The sequence below is a fragment of the Mirounga angustirostris genome, unplaced genomic scaffold, assembly GCF_029215605.1.
Source record: "Mirounga angustirostris isolate CCGP_5_RB_7025 unplaced genomic scaffold, mMirAng1.0.hap1 SCAF_13, whole genome shotgun sequence".
NCBI classification, from domain to species: domain Eukaryota; kingdom Metazoa; phylum Chordata; class Mammalia; order Carnivora; family Phocidae; genus Mirounga; species Mirounga angustirostris.
The window spans coordinates 67,644,728-67,670,978 of NW_026991721.1; the positions used below are offsets into that span (position 1 = coordinate 67,644,728).

The 26,251-nt window shown below is 35.2% G+C and overlaps 1 protein-coding gene across 1 annotated transcript in view; it reads right to left on the reverse strand.

Moving 5' to 3' along the window:
• Positions 1-26,251, reverse strand: part of GRM5 (glutamate metabotropic receptor 5) — a 599,714-nt gene that overhangs the window by 553,218 nt on the left and 20,245 nt on the right. Inside the window, exon 2 of the mRNA XM_064575895.1 lies at positions 23,799-24,660. Coding sequence (XP_064431965.1) covers positions 23,799-24,459 — 661 coding nt within the window. The 5' untranslated portion in view covers positions 24,460-24,660. The remainder of the gene's footprint in view (positions 1-23,798; positions 24,661-26,251) is intronic.

Here is a 26,251-nt window from a genome sequence, read left to right on the forward strand (position 1 = left end):
CCAGGGGGTAATAAAATGTATCCAAACAGAACTGCAATATAAGACATCATCTTCTCCGGTTCCTAAGTGTGGTATGAAATGCTTTCAGTATGTCAAGAGCTGACTTATGGTGGGGCTCCAGAAGAGTTAAAGGAGGTGGGCTTTGAACCGGTTCTAGAAAGATTTAAAAGTGAAAATGTAGGAGCAAATACTTTCAGAAATTATGTTTAAAATGAAATTTCCAGAAACTTAATTCTCAAACATTAGCTTGCATCAGAATGCCTAAAATACAGATTGCTGCCTCTCCCAAGTCCTTGATTCTGAAGTCTAGGGTCGGGTCCAAGAATGTGTACTTTTGACAAGTTCCCAGATGATTCCCATGAGTTTCCGGACATTTCTCCCAAACAGTGATATATGATAACCCAGGGTGTTATCACTACACTCCCCTGATCGATTAGGGATGAATGAAGTAGATATCAGGTGCACGGGCACGCGCGCGTGTGTGTATGTGTGTTCATTGTGTGGGCAAATGCAGAATACTGGAATAAAATTGGAGAATGTTCTATCCTCTACTACTAAGGGAAAACATTATCCCTTTTGTTTCTGCTTTCCATTTTATACAACATGGACCTAACCATTCTTCCACTGCCTTCTTCCTTCTACTTCCCAGACTCATGCTACCTATCATAATGTTAAAGATATAAAATGTTGCTATTAAACTAGAAATAAGGGCCACTGAGGTCATGAGAAATTCTAGTCTCAAGGTAATACAAACTAATTTGTAGCTCTAGTCCCAGACATAGCAGGATCTTTCCTTGACCAGCCATCTATGCTCCATCATTTCCTTGATGCTCTTTTACCTTACGGTGGGTTCCTTCATAAATTTAAAAATATTAATGTTAAAAAATATATTAATGAAATAATACAATTTTGTTTTTCAATGGAAGTCCTTACTAAACCCAAAATACCAGCAGACACGTTCATTCATATTACCATATGAATGGTAATTTCACATTTTTAGCCAAAAGTTCTCAAGATAAAAAAAAAAATTGTATTCTATGTCAATATATTAGGGCCAAAAATATTAGAAAAACAATATGTTCTACTTTGATCAACTTCTTAATAAAATATTTTCAACTGTTGTTTGTATAATTAGAAAGAACAAATTGAATATCCTGGCCTAGGCTTGAAATTCATGGATCAAGGCTTGCAACATAATATTTGGCCCTAACACTGTTTATAAATTATCTTCTACACCTTGGCCCAGCCCCTGAATTATAGTTGATTCCCTAAAAACCAGAACTGGCTGTTCTACAGATGATGATATCAAATGACAAGTAATCAAATCAGTTCTACACCATGATTAGGCAAGTCTTCCACCATGAAAGAGTAATTTCTCTCTTCTTGATGTCTTTCCTTAGCCAGAAATTATAAGATGTTCGCAGGAGAAACTGAAAGCTGAAAACCAAGTGTAGTGAGAACGTAATCTAGAAAGTCTTGTTCATGTTATATTGGCCTCCACTTTCCTCTCCATCTTGTGTAAGGATGTGTGGAGTAGTGGGAAATGAGAAAAAGGACATGAACAATACTTTGCTGCTCAGAAGGGAAAACCTCCATTTGTGTCCCTGACTGCCGGAGAAAAATGTAGTTCTGTGCAAGTGATAACACTTTCTATCTGCATTGATGGCTGATGATGCACCTTGAGCTCAGTATCTGAGATGGACATGAAATTATGTTTAGAAGTTGCTGAGGATGGCAACAAGGACACAGAGGAAAGGAAAATGCAGTCCAAATGCTGAAGACTTCATCAACAGTGAAAATATGAGACAAAGGTAATGCAGACATGTGGAATGCGGAGTCAGCAAAATCACAAAGAAACATGATAGCACCTAAGAATGACCTGGAAGTAATTTACTCTTAAAAGGTGCATCAGACAAGGGCATGTGTGTGTGGCTGGGTGGCTCTGTTGGTTAGGCATCTGCTCTTGGCTCAGGTCATGATCCTGGGGTCCTGGGACTGAGTTCTGCATCGGGCTCTGCTCAACGGGAAGCCTGCCTCTCCCTCTCTCTCTGCCTGCCACTCCCCCTGCTTATGGTTTCCCTTCCTCTCTCTCTAATAAATAAAACGAAATCTTTAAAAGAAAAAAAAAGATGCATCACACTGACTTGAAAAGGTGTCCATGCCACATTGTTGCTATTGCTTTTTAGACTCAGCTTCAAAAGAAAGTGAATGGGATTGAATTTTTGTTAAAATATTATTTAACAAAACACAGAGAAAGAGAAGGAAGAAATGAAAGAAACTGATTTTGAAAAATTATGCAGAAAAGGTGGAAAATTACAATACTGCCAATAGCAGTTACCTCCATGGAATTGGAGGACCATGATTCCATAGGTATACTTTACTCTCCTGTGGTATTGGAATTTAGAACATAGGATATAGCATGATATAATAGAGTTTTTGGAATCAGAAATGCCTAAAATGAAATTTTGTCTAAGGCATACTGTAACCTTATAAATTTATTTTCTCTGTACTTTAGTTTCCTTGGTTCCTATAAAATGACAATAATTATATTTACATTACAAATCAATAGGAAGAACAAATGAGATCACATATATGAAAATCTACACACATAAATGTCATTCAGTGTGTGGGAATGCATTATTGTTTTTCATATTCTCAGACCCTGTTGGAAGAAAGGAAGAAAAACACAATAGATTAATCACTCTTTCTTTCCCTGTGAATTGAATACAGATTTAGAAAAAAAGAGAAATCCATAGGGTGGCATGAAAGGTCATCTGGGAAAATTATTTTTATAGTTATTTAAAACTTTTTTCTCACAATATTTCATGTATTATTGAAGTCGTATGTCATAAGTGACCCATATGACAAAGTGTAGAAGCAAAGAATGGCCAAATAATCATACATGGGATAATCACACATCCTTTCACACACATGGAACACAAAGGGGACAATCCTCACACCCTTTCAGGAGACAGGGACTAGCTTATTCTCACTCCTCATCTTCTACTTTCTGTTACTTATTGGATAATTGCTCACTAGCCATGCCCAGCAATCCCTAATTATTCCGTATTTCATCTGGCTACTCACTCAATTATTTCAAAGCCTAGTAGCAATTAGTAACTAAGTTAGAGTGCCCAATAGACTACTGAAACAAATAAGGCCAAGAAGAGTTGTTTTACTAGACAAAATTAGTTTATGACAAAGTTTCAGATTTTCATACTTCTACATCAGGTAAGAAACCATAAATCCAAGGTTGCAATATAGACCAAGATCTCATGAATTAATCACCCCAGTCTAACCTCTAAGACTATGACCTCTAGGTCTTAAAATGAAACACTTCCACACTAGAATTTTTGTGTCCTTCTTAGACTATATAGTTATATTTGAATTCAATTTTGAATAAATGTAATTCAGCATGTGTTTATTTGACATCCATGTACTCAGAATTTTGACAAGTGCTACGAAAGACAAACAAACTTGTCATTCTTTATTACAAGTAGCTTCCACTGTCATTAATTATATCTAACATTTATGTAATACCTTACTCCAACAGAATTATTACCTAATTTTTAGCAATTCAAATACCAGAATCGAACCACTATATGACCAAAGTGTTTAGTGGCATTAAATTAACACACAGCATAATGTTAGGTGTTAAAAAAGAATAGTGCTCTGATACATCTCCAATGGTACATCTTTTTTCTGATCAAAACATAGGATTTATAGCAAAAATAAACCTAAGAAATTAGTAAAGGAAGGAAAGCTACAAATTATGTGGTAGAAGCACAATTAAAATTAATTTTTGACTATTCTGTCAGAATAGTATTTTGGAGGAATAATTCAATACAACAAGAAACAAACTAAATGTGAAAACAATAACATCTAAGAAAGGCAGATACATTAGCCCATTGATAGAAACTTAAGTTTCCTAATAATTAGTGCTTTCTTCCTAAGATTCTGATATAATTTGATAGCAGGTCACATTCACTCTCAAAGGTAACAGTTCTCCCCCACCCCAATTGGCATATATATTTAAATAGATGCAAAAAAAAAATTGACAAAGTACAACATGCATTCATTATAAAAACTCTCAACAAAGTAGGTTCCGAAGGAAAACACCTCAACATAATAAAGGCTATATATAAAAAACCCACAGCTAAGATCATCCTCAATGGGAAAAAGCTAAGAGCTTCTCCTCTACAGTCAGGAACGAAACAGGGATGTCCTCTCTCATCACTATTATTTAACATAGCACTGGAAGTCCTAGCCACAGCAATCAGACAACGAAAAGAAATAAAAGGCATCCAAATCAGCAAGAAAGAAATAAAACTTTCCCTATTTGCAGATGACATGATACTATATATAGAAAACCCTAAAACTTCACCAAGAAACTGTTAGAACTGATAAACGAATACAGTAAAGTCACAGGATATGAAATCAATATACAGAAATCTGTTGTGTTTCTATACACCAGTATGAAGCAGCAGAGAGATAAATTAAGGAATAGGATTCATTTGCAATTGCACTAAAAACAATAAGATACCCAGGAATAAACCTAACCAAAGAGGTGAAAGACCTGTAATCTGAAAGCTATCAAACACTTATGAAAGAACTTTAAGAGGATACAAAGAAATGGAAAACATTCCATGCTCATGGGTTAAGAACAAATATTTTTAAAATGTTTATATTACCTAAAGCAATCTACACATTTAACATAATTGCTATCAAAATACCACCAGAATTTTTCACAAAACAATCCTAATATTTGTATGGACAAACAAAAGACCCCAAATAACCAAAGCAACCTTGCAAAAGAAAAGCAAAGCTGGAAGCATTAAAATTCTGGACTTCAAGTTATATTACAAAGCTGTAGCGATCAAAACAGTATGGTCCTGGCACAAAAACAGACACATAGATCAACAGAACAGAACAGAAAACCCACATAACTATGTGGTCAATTAATCTTCAGTAAAGGAGAAAAGAATATGTAATGGGAAAAAGACAATCTCTCTTCAACAAATTGTGCTGGGAAAACTGAGCAGCAACATGCACTTTCTTACACCATACACAAAAATAAATGCAAAATTGATGAAAGACCTAAATGTGAGATAGGAAATCATCAAAATCCTAGAGAAGAACACAGGCAGTAACCTCTCTGACATTGGCCAGAGCAAGTTCTTTCTAGATACGTCTCTGGAGGCAAGGGAAACAAAAGCAAAAATAAACTATTGGGACTTCATCAAAATAAGAAGCTTCTGCACCAAACTAAAAGGAAACCTGTGGAATGGGAGAAGATATTTGCAAATGACATATCCAATAAAGGGTTAGTATCCAAAATATATAAAGAACTTATAAAACTCAACACCCAATAAACCCAAATAATCCAATGAAAAAACGGGCAGAAGACATGAATAGAAATTTTTCCAAAGAAGACATACAGATGGCCAACAGACACATGAAAAGATGTTCAAAATCACTGGTCATCAGGGAAATGCAAATCAAAACAACAATGAGATGTTATCTCACACCTGTCAGACTGGCTAAAATCAACAATATAAGAAACAAAAGGTGCTGACTAGGATGTGAAAAACAAGGAACTCTCATGGATTGTCAGTGGGAATGTAAACTGGTGCAGCCACTGTGGAAACAGTATGGAGGTTCTTCAAAAAGTTAAAAATAGAATTATCATATGCTCCAGTAATTCTACTACTAGGTATTTACACAAAGAATATGAAAACATTAACTTGAAAAGATATATCCATTCCTATGTTTCTTTCATCTTTGCTTCCAATGGCCAAATTATGGAAAGTATCCAACAACTGATGAGTGAACAAAGAAGAAGTGGTATATACAATGGAATATTATTCAGCCATAAAAAAGAAGGAAATCTTGCCATTTGCAACAACATGGATGAAGCTAGAGAGTATTATGCTAAGTGAAATAAGTCAGAGAAAGACAAATATCATATGATCTCACTCATACATCTACTTTAAGAAACAAAACAAATGAGGGGCACCTGGGTGGCTCAGTCATTAAGCATCTGCCTTCAGCTCAGGTCATGATCCCAGGGTCCTGGGATCAAGCCCCGCATTGGGATCCCTGCTCCACAAGAAGCCTGCTTCTCCCTCTCCCACTCCCCCTGCTCGTGTTCCCTCTCTCGCTGTGTCTCTCTCTGTCAAATAAATAAATAAAATCATTAAAAAAAAAAAAAAGAAACAAAACAAATGAGCAAAGGAAAAAGGAGACAAACGAAAAAACCCAGACTCTTTAAGATTTTATTTATTTATTTGTGAAAGAGAGAGAGCACGCAAGCAGGGGGAGCACCAGAGGGAGAGGGAAAAGCAGGCTTCCCGCTGAGCAGGGAGCCCAACGTGGGGCTCAATTCCAGGACCCTGGAGATCACGACTGGAGCCAAAGGCAGACACTTAACTGACAGAGCCACCCGGGCGTCCCAAAAACACAGACTCTTAACTATAGAGAACTGATGGTCACCAGAGGAGAGGCTGGAGGGGGGAAGGGATGAGTAAAACGGATGAAAGGGATTACGAGCACACTCATCATGATGAGCACTGAGTAATGTATAGAATTGTTGAATCACTGTACTGTACACTTCAAACTAATACAACTAATATAACACTGTATGTTAATTATACTGGAATTAAAATAAAAAAGAAAGAACAACTCCTTTAAAATTTTTAAACTAAGTCCTTAAGATGGGTTATGTGATTTTCCCAAGTTAGCATAAATGTGAGAATCTTAGATCCAGATTATTTGACTCCAAATTGTGCTTTTATGCCCTGCTATATTTCATTAAGACCATAGGACATAGACACAAAATTGCAAGTATTGGAATCATGTGGACATACACTGTTTAGGAGAGAAAATAGAGAAAAATGACACCAGTGAGTTTGATTAAATAGCCCATGGAGGAAGCAAGACAAACACAGCTTCAGAGATGGATAAAATGTGGTTAGGAAGGAGAAGGTCAGTCAACATAGATGTATTTAAAAGATGGTCTCACTGGCATAATGCATATGTGCAAACTCATCAAACTGTAAACATCAAACATGTGCAGGGTTTTGTATATCAATTATATCCCAATAAAATTGTTTTTAAAGGACTATCACAAAAGCTGCAATATAATTTATGTGTATGGTGAAGAGAAGGGCTTACAAAGGAATATTAAAGGATGATTTACCCTAGAGATGAGGTCTAACAAAGGTTTAATAACAACCTCATGCTTGATGCACAGTCACTCTATATATTTAAACCTTCAAAATTCTATTTCACAGGACCAAAACTTTATTTTGAAAGCAACTTGGATAGGGTTATCCATGGGCAGGGAGAAATACAATATTTTGCTTCTCAAGCAAGGTAGTCATTAGGTAAAGATATTGATATTTACCTGAACTTTTATGCCAGCAATCATTTATCTAAATAACTTCTAATCTTGATGTTATAAATTTCAGGAGCCTTAAAAATTGTTCATACCCTTTCAAAGTTGTACAGGATTTTAATCTTCTTGCTTTTTGTGTTTATTCTGTTAATTTAGTTAAAATTTTTTAAAATATAGAAGTAAACATCAGATGAAATATGTTCATTTACATGCTTTTTAGGACTGCAAAAAATAGAAACAGCTTAAGGATTTCCAAATTTGTCCGGTTGCTGCAAAAAGATATTATATATTCATAGCAATGTTTGTAAAGGGTATGAAAAATATAGGAAAATTCTCTCTATGGTGTTAACAAAAAATACAAACAAAAAAATACAAAATTATGGATAGTTTTTAGTTACAATTAGTTTTTTAAATTGTACATGAGAAAGGAAAATAAAATATCAAAACGTTTTTCTCTTGGAATGTTAATGATTTTCAAAATTCTTCTTGCGATTTTTTCTTTTCCAAATGTTAAATAATATCTATGTATGGCCTTTGTATTTGGAAATAATATATGTTTTATATATACCATTTTTGTTTTCCTTATTTTCACTTAAAAATATCATTTAAGTTGTTTTTAGACACCAGAATGATAGAATAATTTTTTTTCTTTTTTTTTTTTTTTTTTTTTTTTTTTTGAGAGAGAGAGAGAAGTGGGGAGAGGAAGAATCTTGAGCAGCCTCCAAGCCCAGCCTGGAGCCCAACATAGGGCTCGATCTCACAACCCTGAGATCATGACCTGAGCCAAAAACAAGGGTCTGATGTTTGACTGAGCCACCCAGGTGCCCCGATGGAAGAATAATTCAAAATGCAAATGTAATCCAATAAGTTATATTTGAACTAATGACTAGGCAAAAAAAAAAAAAAAAGGCAATTATAACAACCAAATTAGTATTAACAGATGATGTTTGCTGATTGCCTCCTATGAATGGCACATCATAAGTAAGTGTTCTATTTATTTTTGAATGCTCATTTAATTTGCACAACAAATATTTGATGTAGGGCTACCATTATTCTCATTTTTTGTGACTCCGTTTCCTCATCTGTAAAACAAATAAGAACAGTACTAGCTCACAGGATTGCTGTGACAGTTAAATGAATTAGTACATGTGCAAGTACACGAAGTGCCAGCACAGCCAGCAAATGTCCTGTCACTGTATCCCAACAGCAGTGACAGCAGCAGCCTTACCATCAGCATCATCAGTCCCTTACACTTGATGAGGCTGAGATTTACAGTGGTAAAGTACCTTGTTCAAATTCTGGTCTATTTAACCATAGAGTCCAAGCCCTTAAATTCTATGATAACAGGAGTAAATAATATTTCAATAATAATAAATATGCAATTGCTTATGACACTGAGTGTTCTTAAAATAAGAATTCTCTAAACATTAGCTTACTTTCTAATCAGTGTCCTGGCACCAGGAGCTCCATGACCTTACATAAGTTGCTTAAATTTCCTAAGCCTCGGTTTCTCCTTTATAAAATGAGAAAGTTGAAAAAAAAAAAACACACAAAGTAACAGCAGTCAAGATTCTTTGAATTTTTGTGTGTTAGGTATGTTACTAAATCAATAATCTGGACTATCCAATGAGCCAAAAAATATTGATAATCATGCCTTTTTTTGAAATGATGTAACTGATGGTTAGAAAACTGGCCTCACATCCACAGCAAGTAGTGATGGGGCTGAGATTTGAATTCAGGTTTCTCTGAATTCAATATCTGAGCTCCTCAACTCTGCTGGGTTCCCACTGCTAGAAGTCCCAAGCCATTTTAGATCTGACACTTTATCAATGTCTGTTACTTATGCAACATGAACATGATGTGGAAAAGAAGTCCCCCACCCCCCAACCGCATCTAGCCAGCAAAATCTGTTTTTATTGTGGTGGAGACATCATTAATGAAAGGTCTTTGATTAGCATCTGATCTTCATACTACTGTACTTAGTATTTTATAAAAGCCTGGCCCAAGCATATAGATCTTGGCACACAGTGAGTGTTCATTTACTATTTCATTAATACATCAGGCAGCTTTAGATTTATAAAATGCATTAACTGATTATTCAATTGACCACCATAACAAAAGACTAGTACGGAGAGTGCAGATATAACCATCTATCATCTTACAAATGAGGATCTGCGGATTCAGAAAGGTTAAGTGAACTGCCCAAGGTCATTCCAAAGTGGGAAATCAAATACAGTCTCCAAAGTAATTCTAAGATTAATGCTCTTTCCACTGATCTCAAAACCAAATTCTTCAACACTCTAGTTGGATCAGAGGTAAAGTTTCCCAGACTCAAATTCAATCACTTCAGTATGAGTTTGGCTCTTTTTCCAGTTAAGACTCATTTCAGTTGCCTTTGATTAGATGTGAATTGTGCAAGACTGTTGAATCTCAGATCTGTACCTCTGAAACAAACAATGCAATATATGTTAAGGAAAAAAAAAAAAGAAGATAGCAGGAGGGGAAGAATGAAGGGGGGGAAATCGGAGGGGTAGGCAAACCATGAGAGACGATGGACTCTGAAAAACAAACTGAGGGTTCTAGAGGGGAGGGGGGTGAGGGATGGGTTAGCCTGGTGATGGGTATTGAGGAGGTCACGTTCTGCATGGAGCACTGGGTGTTATGCACAAACAATGAATCATGGAACACTACATCTAAAACTAATGATGTAATGTATGGGGATTAACATAACAATAAAAAATTTAAAAAAATAAATAAAAGGAAGGCAGAAAAAAAAAGAAATTGCGTACAATTTCTGAAAGTCCACTCATGGCCACTTTCATATATTATATAACAAAATTTGAGAACCTACTTTTCTTTTTCACGTCTCTCGATGATATTCTTTCTTCCTATGGATGGCACAAGTTTTATACTCTCCTCAACCTCTTTAAACCTTAAAGTCATATGCAATGCAATTTGCCATTTACTGACAGAGTAAAGGTAAAAGCAAAGGCATGTAACAAGCTTTACGGCTAGCAGAGAAATTTCCTGCCAAACAAACCCAAAGTACTATTCTCTACAGTCATGAAACAGCACTGCCTCCTTCAAGGATGATGCTTTTCAAATAAATGAAACCAGTTCAGTAAAAACATTAATTCTACTGATTACTCAAAAGAATTTGAAAAATATTACAGTTCAAGATTCTGAACTAAGACTCAGAAAGAAGGTTGAGAATTTCAAGGAAGATGCAAATACCAAGAAATGTCAAAATCAGAGACAGGATTGAGTTTACGAATAATTTCACTCAAAGAATGTAAATTTGTATCAGGGAAAAATGTAGTATGATCAAAAGGAATAAAAAAAAGTTTAAGTTTTCCCACAGTTCCATATAATTAGATAATTATCAGAGATCTAAATTCAAAAAAAAAGAAATGACTTCAATTTTGTTAAATAAGCCAGAGAATGTCTTAATTACTAGTGATTATGCACTTTATGGTTTATTGTTTGAGGTTGTCTGCAATATCTATTAATGAGGGAGATTAAAAAATATTATTAATCATACCTACCTCAGACTATCTGGAATGGAACAATACTTACCAACTTCATCCTAGATCAGGGGCACTGAATAGTATAAACAAAAAGGTATAACTGGGCGACCTATCGTTCCCTACATGGCTCCCTTCAATACCAGAATATTAAGCACTAGGCAAGTATAAGAATCATGCTGTATTAAACAAAATAACAACACATTGCTTTTTTTCTTTTTTTTTTAATTCTGGCAGAGGATCTCCATCCCTATTCATCTTTTTTTTTTTTTAAAGATTTTATTCATTTGACAGAGAGAGACACAGCGAGAGAGGGAACACAAGCAGGATGAGTGGGAGAGGGAGAAGCAGGCTTCCCACTGAGCAGGGAGCCCGATGCGGGGCTCGATCCCAGGACCCTGGGATCATGACCTGAGCCGAAGGCAGACACTTAACAACTGAGCCACCCAGGCGCCCCATCCCTATTCATCTTAATCATGTAATATTCTGCTTCTACAATTACTCATCTCACTGATATTATTTAGTGGTGACTATAAACAGAGATTCTTATAAAAACATCTTTAAACTCTCCACAATTTTCCAAATTATACTTTATAAAGACTTCTTTCCTTCAATCTAGTTTCTCAATATACTCATCCCTTGCCACATCAGTGTCACTTTATAAATTTCTGCTTACACATAACCATATTCTTTTTATAAAGGTAAATTTTGTATTAATATGAGGTCATGACTTGGTATACATGTAAGAAAAGTTATGTGCTGACAAATGCTTCAACTCATTTTTTTTCATAGTGTGCACTACGGAGTCTAACACATAATATATTCCCAATATACTAACTTATTAATGAATAAATTAGTTCACTTGTAGCATCACATGGACCTTGAGCTCTATTAGGTGTGCTTTTATATAGTATATGCTTGCATCGAAATATATTGCATTTTGTCCAAAATATATGACATATTGTGTGCAAAATCTTCTCTCAACTTATCAAAAATGTTGCTGCCAGTTTCTAATTACTTTTATAACTTTAAACAACTTGGCAAATTGAAGTACCACCAAACAAAAATAACTTGTATTTTTTGCATTTTATTATTTATGTGAAGATCTATTATCAATAAGCACATACAAATTCATATAATTAATATTGCCAGCTTGATTCTTTAGCTTATACATTTTTTAATAAAACCTAGAGTTAATTTAACATTAAATGTAATGGAAATTAATGGTTGTTTATAAATTTTTATTTCCTCAGCACAAAAAAATGAGAATAAATTATATTCATGCAATAAGAGAGGAGTGGACTTATTTAGGAATTGAAAACAACCAAATTAAGTTTGATAATGAATAATAGAGCCAGATAGCTTACTTCATTTTTTTCAGTGTCTTGATACATTTTTTCTCTCTTTTCTCAATTTACTTCAATAAAAACATATTAATTACCAGGTTCATTTGTAATTCAATTTTTTTTCAAATTCCATGAAATTGAAAGTAAACTAACATGACACTTCAATATGTCTTACTTAACTTGTATATTTCTCCAGCTTCTCAAAAAGATAAAAATTTATCATATGCCAATGCAATAATACCTATTTCTGAAAGAATAATGATGTGCTACTCTTATTAGGAAGAGTCAAGGCTTGAAATCCTAACCCAAATATGGTGAAAAGTAGATATATGACTTTTGAAAATAAGTTACATAACCGAAGAAATATAAAGGAAGTTTGTGAAGAAACTGGCAAAGATACAATATTTCTGTTTTTAGACAGCTTGAGATAAGCAACAAAGACATACCCTTTTTACTCTCTATTCTGTTTTCATTGAAATTATGGGTAGGGCTGACATTCAGATAACAATAATAATAATATGCCACTAATAGCTCCAAAATTTGTATCTGGTATCAATTCATGGATTATAATAAAAACTAATAATTTCTGATAACAGTACATGCTTGATAAATAATAGTTACTATTACTGTCACTGTTACTATTTGAAGCTATAATGATCTGTAAGAGAGCATCAGCTTAGTTTTCCATCTAATATAGCTATTAATCTGTTTTGTTTCATAAGGTCCATATTATCTCCTTTTGGTTTTATACTAAGGCCTCTGGCATGCCTCAATGTGTTAACAATTTAGCTTTCATCAGCAAAGTTGCAGTTACTATTTAAGAGGCAAGAGTTTGTCCAATTTGAAATTTACAAAGAAATTTTGTATCCATGGTAGGGTTTTTTTTACTACAAAAGATGTTCATGCTTGTTATAAAAGTAAGCATAATTCAGAAGTACTTAAAATACAGTGTTAACTTTCCATCTTCAACTTCTCTGTTCCCATACCTCCACGCCCTACACACACACACACACACACACACACAGTGAAGATAACCATGTTAACAGTCTAGCTCTGGGATTTTCCAGACTGCTCATTTTATTACACCATAATGCTTCTCAGCAATTGAAGGAGAGTTTGTGGGATCTAGTTATAATTGTACCAAAGCACTAAACATTCTATGTTGTATTATGTGATTGAAAACCTAACTTCCAAAAGGAAAATTGGTAAAAATCTAAAACTCACTGCATTTACAGGTCACTTGCCTAACTCTCCACCTCATTCATTAGTCAGTTTTAACTAAGCAAAGCCAAAGTGAAACATTTAGTTATGGGTTTTCTCTTCATATCCAAATAAGGCAAGTTCTTGGTGAACTAATTTATTTTTTTTAAGAATTCTTTTATTTATTTTAGAGAGTGAGAGAGGACGTGAGCACACATGAGTGGGGGGGAGGGGCAGAGGGAAAAAGTCTCAAGCAGGCTCAGGGCTGAGCACAGATCTTGAGGTGGGCTGTATCTCAGGACCCTGAGATCAGGACCTGAGTTGAAATCAAAAGTCCTCTCTTACGCGACTGATTGGCGAACTAATTTAGAAGACACTTATTGAACATTTACTATGTGCCAAGGTTAACACTAAAAGCTTTATATTTATTTTTCACAACAGTCTGTGGGGCTAGGTATTATTATCTCAATTTGATAATGAGAAAACTAAATTAAGTGACTTAGTCTGAAGTCCCTCTACTAGCAAGAATGGTAATCAGGATTTACACTCAAACTTGCCTGTGTTCACACTACTTAAATAGAATGGTTGCAAAGAATCAGGAAACGTTGATTCCTGAGATGTCTTTGCAACAAACTTTGTAAATTTAAGGTCATGACTCCAATGTAGTTTACCCATTTCATGGAACTACTTTTACTTCTAAAAGTGCTCTCTCATATCTTATTTCACCTTATCTTACTAACAGTTTGGTTTGATCTTCACATTCTCAAAATACCTCAAATTTAGACTTAACTACATATCAAATGAGACTGTGCATGTAATCATTAGAAAACTCAGAGAAAACTGAAAGAAGACTATCACTTTATATGTTTAAATTTGTACCTTATTACACGTGGTGTATCCTGATTTGTTATGTAAAAAGGAATCAACTTGGGAATATTATCACATTGTATTTTGTGTGTGTGTGTGTGTTGGGAGTAGATCTATTAATTTGATATATGTACACTTTTAGTACCAAAATTATAGTTAATATCATTTGTATTTATTTTTAATGAACTATATTCAGATATCAAAAAATAATGTTCCCATGCTTGTCTTGATGTCTGATAAAAGCTTGGACTAGGAACTTGCCTCTGATTTCCTGGTCTGGTGTCCTCACCATTGTCCTATGTTGATGATTATGTCACTTATCAACAACATATTAATTAGTTATGTTTTCTCAAAGTCTTCACCATTTCCCACCATGGGTGTCTTAGAATTCTTGCTTATTTTTAAGAAGACGACTTAGAACTCACCCATCCAGGAGAGACAAACCACATGACACTGTCACAGAAGCATAAACCTGAGTATTTATATTGCATTTTTCTAGCAAAAAATTGTACTAAAAATGTTAAAAAGAAGAGAATAAGTAGCTTTCAAGTTTTTTTTTTTTTTAGCTGTATGACATAGTAAGAAATACATTTTAAGTGGTAACCCACAGGACACATATGGTTATGTGCAACTAAAATAAAAATGTACAAAAAATACCTACTCTTACTATCATGTAATACTCTGATGTTTATATTCTACTCTATCCTATTTTGTTCACCTCTATATTAACTGTGGGTCTCGTTCCAATGAATAGGTTTTACAAATGACTCATGGGTTTTGATGCACTTTTTGAAAAAACAAAACAAAGACTAGGCAATCTCTTTCTCTTGAAAGCCTTCGTGTGTGTGTATGTGTGTGAAAACAGATACATAAAATGTATCATTGGGGCATAATCACTCATTTCAAAGTCCCCTAAAATGAACACAGCTGACTATCACACCTCTTGCCAAAAAATCTCCTCAACTCAACATTTGGTTAAGTTAAGAAGTCTTTCTGGAGTACATGCAAATGTGCCAAAATGAGATTTCATAACTCCTAGTCCTGATGAATTCCAAAGAAGTCTTTCATACATAAGGCTACATCACTTAACAATATGTTCTCCTGTTCCTAAAAAAATGTGTACCATCCTGCTTCCTCCTGTAATTGGCATCCGAAGGACGGAGTGTGGCGTCTGCAATGAAGATGTGAATAAAAACTACCAGATACAGTCTGTACTTATCACCAGACTCACAAAAAGTTCTTCTGTGAGGTCAACTTGTTGCCATAAGCATCCTCCTTAATTTATTTTCTCTTTACTATAATTAATTCCTTCCATAGGAACAAAGAAAGGTGTTGCTTTCAAAGCTGAATAAAAAGATACAAGAAACATGCTCAAAGATTTTCTCAGTGGGAAAACAAACAGTTTTCTTATTTCCTAGGGAGGGAAAAGGAATCAATAAATGTGCATTCCACTTTTGCTTGAAGCCGCCACTACCCCAATATAGAGGGAGGAAGTTTGGGTTTATTTTAAAAGAATTGCCCTTGGGTCCAAATCCTCCCTCTGCCACTAACTGGATGCAGTATTATTGGGGAAATTATTTCCTCATTCCATACCTATTCTCTAACCTACGAAATGATTACTTTATCAGAATGTGTTATGGAATAAATGAATCAAGTAAAAAATTAATGAAATATCACAGCATATGCAATCATGCTTTAATTCACAGAATAATAGAATCTCATTTAAATGACATTTGATTGTCAATGTCAGTAGTTATCAAAAGGGACAAATAGTCCAACTCTCTCCTTCCTCAAATGAGGCTTAAGTTCATTTTTCTATAGCCCCTCCAAGTGATTATCTATTCCAGGCTATGCATAGGATCTACAGAAAACTGACTCACCACCTTCTAAGAGAGGAAATTCCTTCAGTGAACAGTTGTATTAGTGAATAAAAATAACCTTTTTTAATTGAACCATAATTTGTCACTCTGGTATTTCAGTAATTAGCTCTCTTTGTAATGCTCCTGGTCATACAGAGTATGGCTTCTTTCCACCTGAATTCTCCAAATAACTAAAGGTAGCAGTCAGGTCCCTGCTATCTTATCTTTTGTGTGCCAAATTCATTCTCTGAAGACATGGTTTCAAGTCTCATAACCATTTCTGACCACACTCTTTTGAACAGATCATACTTGGTTGCATTTATTTTAAATGTGATGCCCAACATTTACAAAATCCATTCCAGTGTGGTCTGTGGAAGCATAAAAGCAAGTCACAGAAAGTCAGTCTTGGAAGGTACTTCCAAGAACATACTTTCTAGCGCCTCTTCATACAACATACGAAGGAAGGAGTTGAAGTCATTTTCTCAGAGCCGCACAGTAAACACTCCTACCTCTGATGCCAGTGATATTTCTTTTAGTAAAATCAGTCCTTTTAATTTTGTTTTTTTTCCACCTCCAAAATATCATTAATGTAATCTTCAGCTTTCATATATTCACTTTCGAATTAATGGAATAATGAGGCTATTACTCTTGACCAGACTTAATGAACAACCTACAAAGTATAAAAACTGTCAGTAACTAAAGAAGAGATGAGGGAAATGTGGCAAATAAGAGAGACAGAAAGAAAAAAAAAAAGAGAAGGAAGAAAGGGAAAAGATCCTCTGATTAGACTTTTGTGGATATCTATCCTTGCTTTTTCTAGAGTACTTGCTTCATGTGTATTGGGTAGCACCTGCCTTCCCATTCCACAGTAATCTTCACTCAGTAGCAACCTCTGTTACTCAGACTAAACTTTATAAACCTAGAAGCTAATAAGGTTCTAATGACTGAGGAATGGAGTCACAAGATCATATCTTTAACAAATAGAATGAACGAACTTTCTGAATATTCAAACTCTAAAGCTCAGAAAATAATGTTATCTCTTTGGGATCTGGAATAAAGGAGACAAAGGAAGAACACACAATGTGGGCAGCTTGAATCCATAAAATGAATAAATGCTAAATATATCTAACAGGCAATACATACTAAGAGCTGATCTTCCTTAAAGGAAACATCTGATTAGTTGGCACTGCACATGCCCCGCCCAGGTATTTATTTGTGTGTGTTGAGGGATCAGTGCAATAATACCCTCTGAAAACAAGGGTCCTTCTAATTTAGTCATCCCAGGCATGGAGTATTTCAGGGGGGGAGGATCTCTCGTATTTTCAGCAGTGAATAGATAGTAATAGTGCATGAGAAAGTGGAAATAGGAATGCTATGTCCATCATGAATCTTTTATACGTGAGTTAGAGTCAAACCTGGTCTAAAGTTCAACTTTTCAGATCAAATCTATAAACAGGGAAGATCTTGTCCAAGCCACAGCTAGATATGTTAATGGATCCTATGTTTTCCCTGATGAAGGCAATAATAACTCCCTCAGAGGCTAGCCACTAATAGTCTATATGCTATCCTATCTGGAAGGTAAGGTGAAGACAGCACCCCCTAACAAATTTCCCAGGGCTACCTGTTTCTTTCATTCTAATAATGAAGTTTCTGACAGTGATGTATGAATATGAAAAATTACTTAATTACTATTAAAGTTGCCACTCTATTTCCCAGATTATGGTTCTATGATCAAATTAATTTCATGAAAAATCCACCTAAAAGTCTCTGCAGCTTCTTTTTTTTTTATGTGTTGTTATATCAGGGTAACCAATATAATTATCCAATCATTCCATGATCACAAAGATTTCTGGGGGTCTAATGTTTTCAGAATCTTTGTGACGCAAAGGAAAATCTGTCAAAGTTTCTGCAAACCTGTAATATGAATCAGGCAAAGAAGCAATTCATCTAATTCATAGGTCAAGAGCAAAGGGGTCATTCCATTTCTCAAAGCTGACTTCTACATTAATGAATTCATTTGTAGTCCCTGTTACTACTTCAGATAGATATTAAAACTTTCAGCATATTGGCATCACTGAAATGAAGGAAAAGGAATAGAGCAATGAAATGGAGAAGTAATACAATGGCAAAGGAGGAGGAGAAGAACAACAACAACAACTTGAGTAATTATCCCTAACAATGATGTAGAAATGGAATTCTGGACAGGAATACTGAGTTCCAAAGCCTAACTCTGTCACTATGTACAAGTAAGGCCAAATTACTTGTCCTTACTGTCTCTGTTTCCCCAACTGTAACAGAGGTGTTAAATTACATGCTCACTTAAGACACTTCCAGTATTAACATTCTGCAAAGCTAACAATAGTTTGTTTCTGAATTATTATCATGATCATCTCAAAATCCATTTCACCTCTCAACACTATTCAATCCCTGGAGAAACAAAATGAAACCCCTTTAAAATGTACCAGTAAGGCCCATAGTGATATTTCTCATCTTTCCATGCTAAATTGTCTTGATAGAATCCCAATTAATAGAAAAAAAATGTGACAGGAAAATGAAGTCCCATTTTTTAGAAATTAAACTAAGCATATAGACTATGAATTACATAGAAGATCTTTCAAGCAAAGCTTGATTGTTATCACCGGTTAAAATAATTGATGGAAAACCATATCACAACTTGAAAGTGGTACAACATTACAATATGTAGGTTAGCCTGAAGACAATGTTCTTAATGATGTCATTTTACCAGTACAACTTATTGGTACATTTTTCCCCAAGAGCATCACTGACATGTTTTTTGGCTAGAACAAATTAGCATTCCTTATCATTCGATGGAAATAATAAATTCAAGAATGAATGCAAACAAAAAAGGAGTAAGGTATGGATAGCTTTTTACAATTAATCAAGGGAGACATCTTGGCACCTCATTTTTATAAAGAAGCAAAACTGTGAAATATTACAAGTGCCTGCTATTTATCTACATGCTATATATTCATAAATAGTGGGTTAGGTACTATTCTAACACAAATTCATCCATTCAGCAAATAGTCTTTGAACACCTATTATGTGCTAGGCACATTGATAGGCCCTGTGAACAGTGGAGTTTCAAAGTCAGCAAAAATTGTGAAGTATAAAATCCTGTAAGTCATCCATAAAGTATAGTATACATGACTTTGTACATAAAATCCAGTCTGTAACTACTTTTCTCAATGACATGAAGCTAGATCAAGGGGAAACATGTAACAACGGAATGTATGCAAGTGTCTGATTACTTAAACATCTAACACTTTAAGGAAATTATTGATTCTTTAGTCATGTGCATGTGAATGAAAGACTAAATTTTCCTTCTTGCCAACAGCATTTATTTCACATTTATAAAATAATATATTATATTTTATTTCACATTTAAATATAAAGATATTAATTCATTTTAATACATGTATTTTGTTTTGATTTTGAAGTGTAAACATTGTAGTAGCATCCAATTGGGAGACCGGGCAGTTAAAGTCATGGGAATGAGTATGCTTATACTGGACTCAGTCTTGAAGGTATTCATTATTGTTCATAAACTTATGGTTAGCTGAGTAATGTTTATGGCTTCAGCTGGGCTCTATATGTGAATGCAATTAACGATAGGTCAGAAAGGCAACTGTATTGGATCTTCATTAGGTGCTCTCACATAGTTGAGGTCAAGTGGTCTAAGATGGCCTCCTCTGAAAAACCTGGGTGGTCTCATCCTTCACATGGTGATGATAGTGTCCCAAGACTGACAGACAGACAAGAAAGGAAGTCCTCACTTCCATCACATCATATTAACCAAAACATTCCCAAGGCTGGTGCTGCTTGGGAATAGGAGTGAACTATCAAGTTACAAAATGAAGTCATCAAAGCAGCTGATCTGCCACCCCTCCAAACAGGCCAGCACCCCTGATCCTGTGACATAAATGGACCCAGATACCAAGGTTTGCAAAAGTGCTGAGGTAAAAGACCCCTGAGAACAGAGAGAGTACTGACTGGATTGATGCCTTTAAAAGGACTAATGTTTTTTTCTTCTGAATGATTTCTGTTCCTTTCCTACAAACAGTTGAAGAACTGGTGTGGTCTGCATTTAAAAAAAAAAAAAATTCTTTTTTTTCTTTTTTTGATTTCATACTATTAATCTGTTTGCCTAGAAGGCCTAGGCACAATTTCTGCATGGTACAACGAGCCACAGTAAATATTCAATCCTGTAGCCTAGAAAAAGCATGTATCAAGGAAATGGCAAGTGTAAGAGATTATTAACATGAAGCTAAACCCCAAGTGTCCTTGTGCTCTCTTCTGGAATTCTGTGACAACAACACTTTCTTGAAGGAACACCTTGTGATCCCTGCCAGGAGGACTGCATGACATAGTACTACCATGTTTAAGCATAAAGTAAATGAGCAATTTGTGCAGTGGGGGAAGATAAATGATTTTTTAAATGGGACAACATCTTTTCATAGACCTCAATGCCTCTTGGGAAAGCATTTGGAAAGTTCAATACTCTTTAAAAAAGAGGAATATCAACTGGACAAAGGAGGATAATTATAAGGACATAGGAATAGTTTGAGATCCTGGGGATGAGAGAGCTAGGGCTAGAGAGGGTTACCCTAATCCAGCCACAGAAATAGGCTGAAGGAAGAACTGGTATTACCATTTCAGGGAAAATCCCACAGGGGATTTCTGAAGGGCCAGGCCACAGAAAACCACACATCATCTTGGGGAGTTTCCACAGTACCCAACAGAGCTGTATCTCATTACACTCAAGTACTTTTCTGATCCCAGATGTGATTTTTACCTTGTTAAACTTCCTATCATACCACTCCTATACAGATAAATTGTAAGACGTAATACCACATAACCTCATTATCCACATACTTGCTTGGGATCAAAGCAATATAAACACTCTCTGACTAAACCACATAAAGAAATAAGTCAAAGAGTATTTCTTCCCATCTTTGTCTATGCTCAAAGTGTGTTCTTTCCTGAATCCTGGTGGTATCCAAATATTTTGCCAGTATTTGGCAATAAAATTTCTATTGACTTATTTTTGGCAAAATAATTAAATCTGCCTGGATTTGGCAATGGAATTTTTACTGGTTTATTTTTTTTTTACCCACAAATAGAATGTTTCCTTTTAATGGTTATATTTCAATAGCTGGCTTATGCTTATAATATACAACTTCAAACATTTGCATGTAAAAGTTATACAAGAAAAGTAAGTCTCTCCCATTCTACCTGATCCCCTAACTCTTCTATTTCCTCCTCAGAAGGAGCAAGTGTTACCTGTTTTGTTCTTCTCTGAGAGCAATTCTTTGAATATCAATCAAATGATTTATATAAACTCCATTTACACAAATAACAAGCCATTACACAAAACTGCATCTTGCTTTTTTCCCTTAAAAATGATCTTGGAGTTCATTATTATTACTTCATTACCTACAGAATGCCTCATTCATTTTAATAGCTATGCAATCATACTTATATGGACAAATCAATTTATTTTATTAGATCACTATTGGCATACATTTAGGTTAAAAAAAATTTAAATTAGTAACAGCTAATGGTCATGATGATGAGTTTCACTTAGAACACAATCTTGAATTGCCCTGTCCTACATAGAGACCAAGACTTACTCTCCTAAAACTAGAGGGAAGTCCCTAATGAAATTTATGATTTGAAGTGAACCAAAACATAACTTTATCCTTGGCATTTTTTAAACATTTTTTACTTTCCCATCTCATATTTCCTCATGCCCTTTTCTGGAAATCCATCCCTTCTTAATTTTCACCAATTGTCAGTATTCTTCCTGTCAAAATCCAACTCAAATTCCATGTCCTTCTTGAAGATCTTGAAGTTGGGGCCCATCACCACAGAATAGGACTTGATTTTTTTCTCTGTCAGTTTACTTTAAAGACATATTTGTAACTTCTTGTCATCATGAATTATGGTTATATAAGTATTAATGCATGCCTTCTGTCCTTTGCCAAATTGTATACCCAATGGGTATTGATATATAAAACATAGGGCTTTCCCTTCAGAGGACTATCAGAAGTCCTTACATGTATTTGTGTTTAATGAATATGTATTGTATAAATATAACCTCGGGTGTGATTACATTGGATTCTGTTCAATTATAATAGGGCCCTAAGCTAAAAGTCAGTAACTAGGAGTCCTACTCTTAAAATCACTGTTAGATATATACTGGATGGACCATTTAAACTCTTAAAGCATTTGTATTTTAAAACAGAAATATCTGGATTACCTGTATCACTGGATTGTTGTGAGAATAAAGTGAAATAGTGGTTTTATAATGAAAATCTCAGCATTAGAAAAAATCCAAGGTCTCCTTGATCATCTATCCATTGCTCAAAATTTCCATATACCAACATCTTGATAAGTAAACTATAAACTTATACGTAAGAATTTTCAGAGGTATAAAAATCAAAATCCAGTATGGAAGCCCATTTTATGTTTGTGCAGCTCTGAACATTGTTAATGAGTAGGCACACAGTGAAATCTATATTACGCCACTTCATAATGAATAGTTTGTTATATCTGACTGGTGATTGGTTACTAACCTCCAGAGTAGGCTCACTCTGGTCATTTCATAAATTGCTCAATAACTCAACATCACGTTTTACAGGATTGGATTGTTTGGACCATATTGATAATGTTATTGCAAGATTCTTTAATCTTAACTAATCCTCACAATGCTTCCATGAACTATAAAAAGTATTTTGTACCTTCTGGCTTTAGTATATGCAGTATGTTGTGCTAGAAAGAGTGTTGTATAATTAGTGAGTCTCACATTTGAGTCGCTTAACCTCTGTAGTCAAACCAAACCTATCCTAAACAGCCTTGGTCATGAACTAATAAGTCATGCATATGAAAATACTTTCAAAGCACATAACCAATAAAAAGGACTAATATTGTTATTGTTATAAAACCTCAGTCACATTTTGCTTCCTTGTTTTGCTTTGAACATAAAGAAACAATAAATTTCAAAGCAAAACTAATTTTGAATTGCTAAAACTTACATTCTCTGAGTATGTTCTAGACAAGGGTAGTATTAATTCATATATATCTCTCTTCCACATTTAACTATACTCTCTTTTGAAAAAAAAAATAGTTGTGAGACTAAACTGTTTGGTGATTTTCTATCACAGTAGACCTGGGCCAGAACTGACTGCCTTCCGTCCCTACCTGCATTGATGTGTACCTCTCTTTATCAAAAACAATAGGCAGGTGGAGCAACTTTAAATGTGAAAATTATGAGGTGTTCAATGAATTTCAGAAAACTTAAAAATCTCTAGCATCATCATAGCAGAATTACAGATAATATAATGCATAACACACAAAAAAATGTTCATTTCACCAAATGATGGCCACATAAATATTCATATTAGCCTAAATCTAAGCCTCTCTAGACATCTGCCACTTGAGCCCTTCTTATATTACTGGTATAACCAGGCAACTCAAAAGATCCCAAATAATCAGGAATATTTAATCTTCCAAAACTTGGAATTGTAACTGGGAATCTGCTGAGTGCATAATAAGACATATGTCAACCAATGTAAAGGATGCTTACCTTCTGTGTGCACAGCTGACACATAGGTCCAGTTGTACCTCTTCACTATGTCCACCATGGCCCGTGCCTGCTGAGCATCTGAAGGCACAACCCTCATGAAGTACTTGAACAGAGTCTTGTCACTCAGATCCATGCTTGTTGCCGAGTAAGCAATCTGAGGTATGTTGAAAAGCTGGAGCAAGTTCTGGACCTGAATGGCCACAGAACTAGAGCCAGGCCCAATGACCCCTACGATGGGCTTTTTGGAGCGGAAGGAAGAGGAAGACCCATCCATGCAGCGCACCAAACCTTCTTCTTCTTCTGAAGAAATGAGAGAGTCCCTTATGAACTCAATGCTCTGCTCTAGGGCCACAGCCGAATGCCAGCAGGAATCCCTTATCTCGCAGCCCAGTGTGATGTTGGGCAAGAGTGTGGGGTCTGAGTTGATCCTTTCCAGAGTATGCAGCATGGCCTCCACTCTCTGAATGCCATACTGTTCACGAACCGCCCCACACTTCCTCTCATGAACTTTGTCCACCGTGGGCTGGTGGTGGACAGAAAAGAGAGCTCCAATAATGATGTCACCCGGCATGTGAGCCACCACTCTCCTCTCACTGGATTGTGCACTCCCACGGACATCTTCTTTCAAAAGCAGAACTGACAGGATCAACAGAAGGACCATTTTAGGAAAGGAGTTCAAGCTAATAAAGATAGCATGGTGGGGAAAATTTAGGAGAGTTCTGATAGATAGAATCAAACAACGTCCTATGTTGAGTGGCAAACCAAGGAATTAGCCAGTAATTTAGATGTGCTTTCTAAAGGACCACCATGTCCCCACGTACCATTTAATTAGTTGCATCCATGTGATCATGATCTTCAAAACCTGGAAAAAAAATAGCATGGGTATTTAACAATGTAAGTACAACCAGTTTGGGAAGCTCTAATGACCTATACTAGTAGACTTTGATGATGTAGATTAGGAATATAATCATTTGAAAAAACAATCTAAAAATCCTTAAGACTCTCCTTTGTCTCTTTTGTAATTTGATGAAACGATCCAATAGAGTTTCTTGATCCTACTTTACTTACATTAATATTTGTTTCATTTGTTCATCTGAGTACACAAAAGCAAATCTTATGTGTGGTAGGCCAAATGATATTTTTATGTGGAGATGAGAGAAAGCATCCTAAAAACAAAACTATGCCACAAACAGAAAACTTTTGGGTATGCAACCCAAAATAACAAGCATTAGTTATCTCTGGGTGATAGTATTTTGTGTTTTAGAAATACATTTTCTTTCTGAATTTTCAGCATTTTCAGCATTATCAACTATGCAATCACAAAAATAAAGTGACTTTTTAATAAAGGTTACATAACCCCTCTTTAAATGCAATGTAAGGCAAGCTGAACAATCTTCCCAATAAGTATTATGTCTAGTTTCCATATAATATAGAACAAAGACATATGAGGCCAGGTAGGTATTCCCAAGCTAAATGAACTATAGGAAAGAAGGAATAGGGTTGGGGTATTGCAGAGTAAAATGTTCCCTAACTAGGTAGAAAAACAAAGTGAAATGGGCACCGGTTTTTGGCAAAATTAATATTTAGTTCAAATTCCAGTTCTGCTATTAAGAATTATTAATACATTTTTCAACCTCTCAGTACCAGAATCTCCTCACCTGAAAAGTCCCATCAGATGTACTAGGGTACCCTTATGGGAATCAACATAAGATATCAACTATGCAAATGTTTTGTATATTGAATAGGACTATATATAGTCAAGACATGACCTTTTCTGTTATTACATTTACAAGGGCATTCTGTAGCTAGGTGGTGAGGACAGAAAATTCTCTGGCAACCCAGTCAGTCCTCCAGAGTCTTCAGAGTAATTACAGAGTCTTGTAATAAAATTCACAGTAATCAGTCCTCTATCTCTGATCCAGGAAAAAAAAATCCATATTACAAAGACTCCAAGGGCTGGAAGGATGCATGTTTAGAACTACCCTTCCAAGTAGAAACTTAGTACAGCTTTTAATGTAGTCATCTATTTCAGTTTAAACCCCCAGGAAGAAGGAAATTTGTCCCAAATTGCCTATAGCAAATTCTAGCAGTTTGTAAAAGGGAACTGACAAATTAGTGCTTTGGGTTATTAAAAGAAATGTATAAGAGACTTATTTAGTATGTTATCCTCTCTGCCAGCCAAGGATCTCAAATTATTTTCAAGTGACTAACTCCCTAAGCAACACCTTTCAAAGGCAGGTGATGCTTCTTCAGGAATTTATACAAGTATGATGCCTCTTCAAGAATACTAATGGTTTTCAAAACCCACCAGATCTATAAAAATTCTAGTCCACACACCAACTGAAGATGACCTGAATCACAGTTCTAATCACTCCCCACCCCCCACCATTTCTATCACTGCCTTCTACTATTTTCCTGTGACAACAGAGAAAGACTGCCTTGCATAGTGCCAA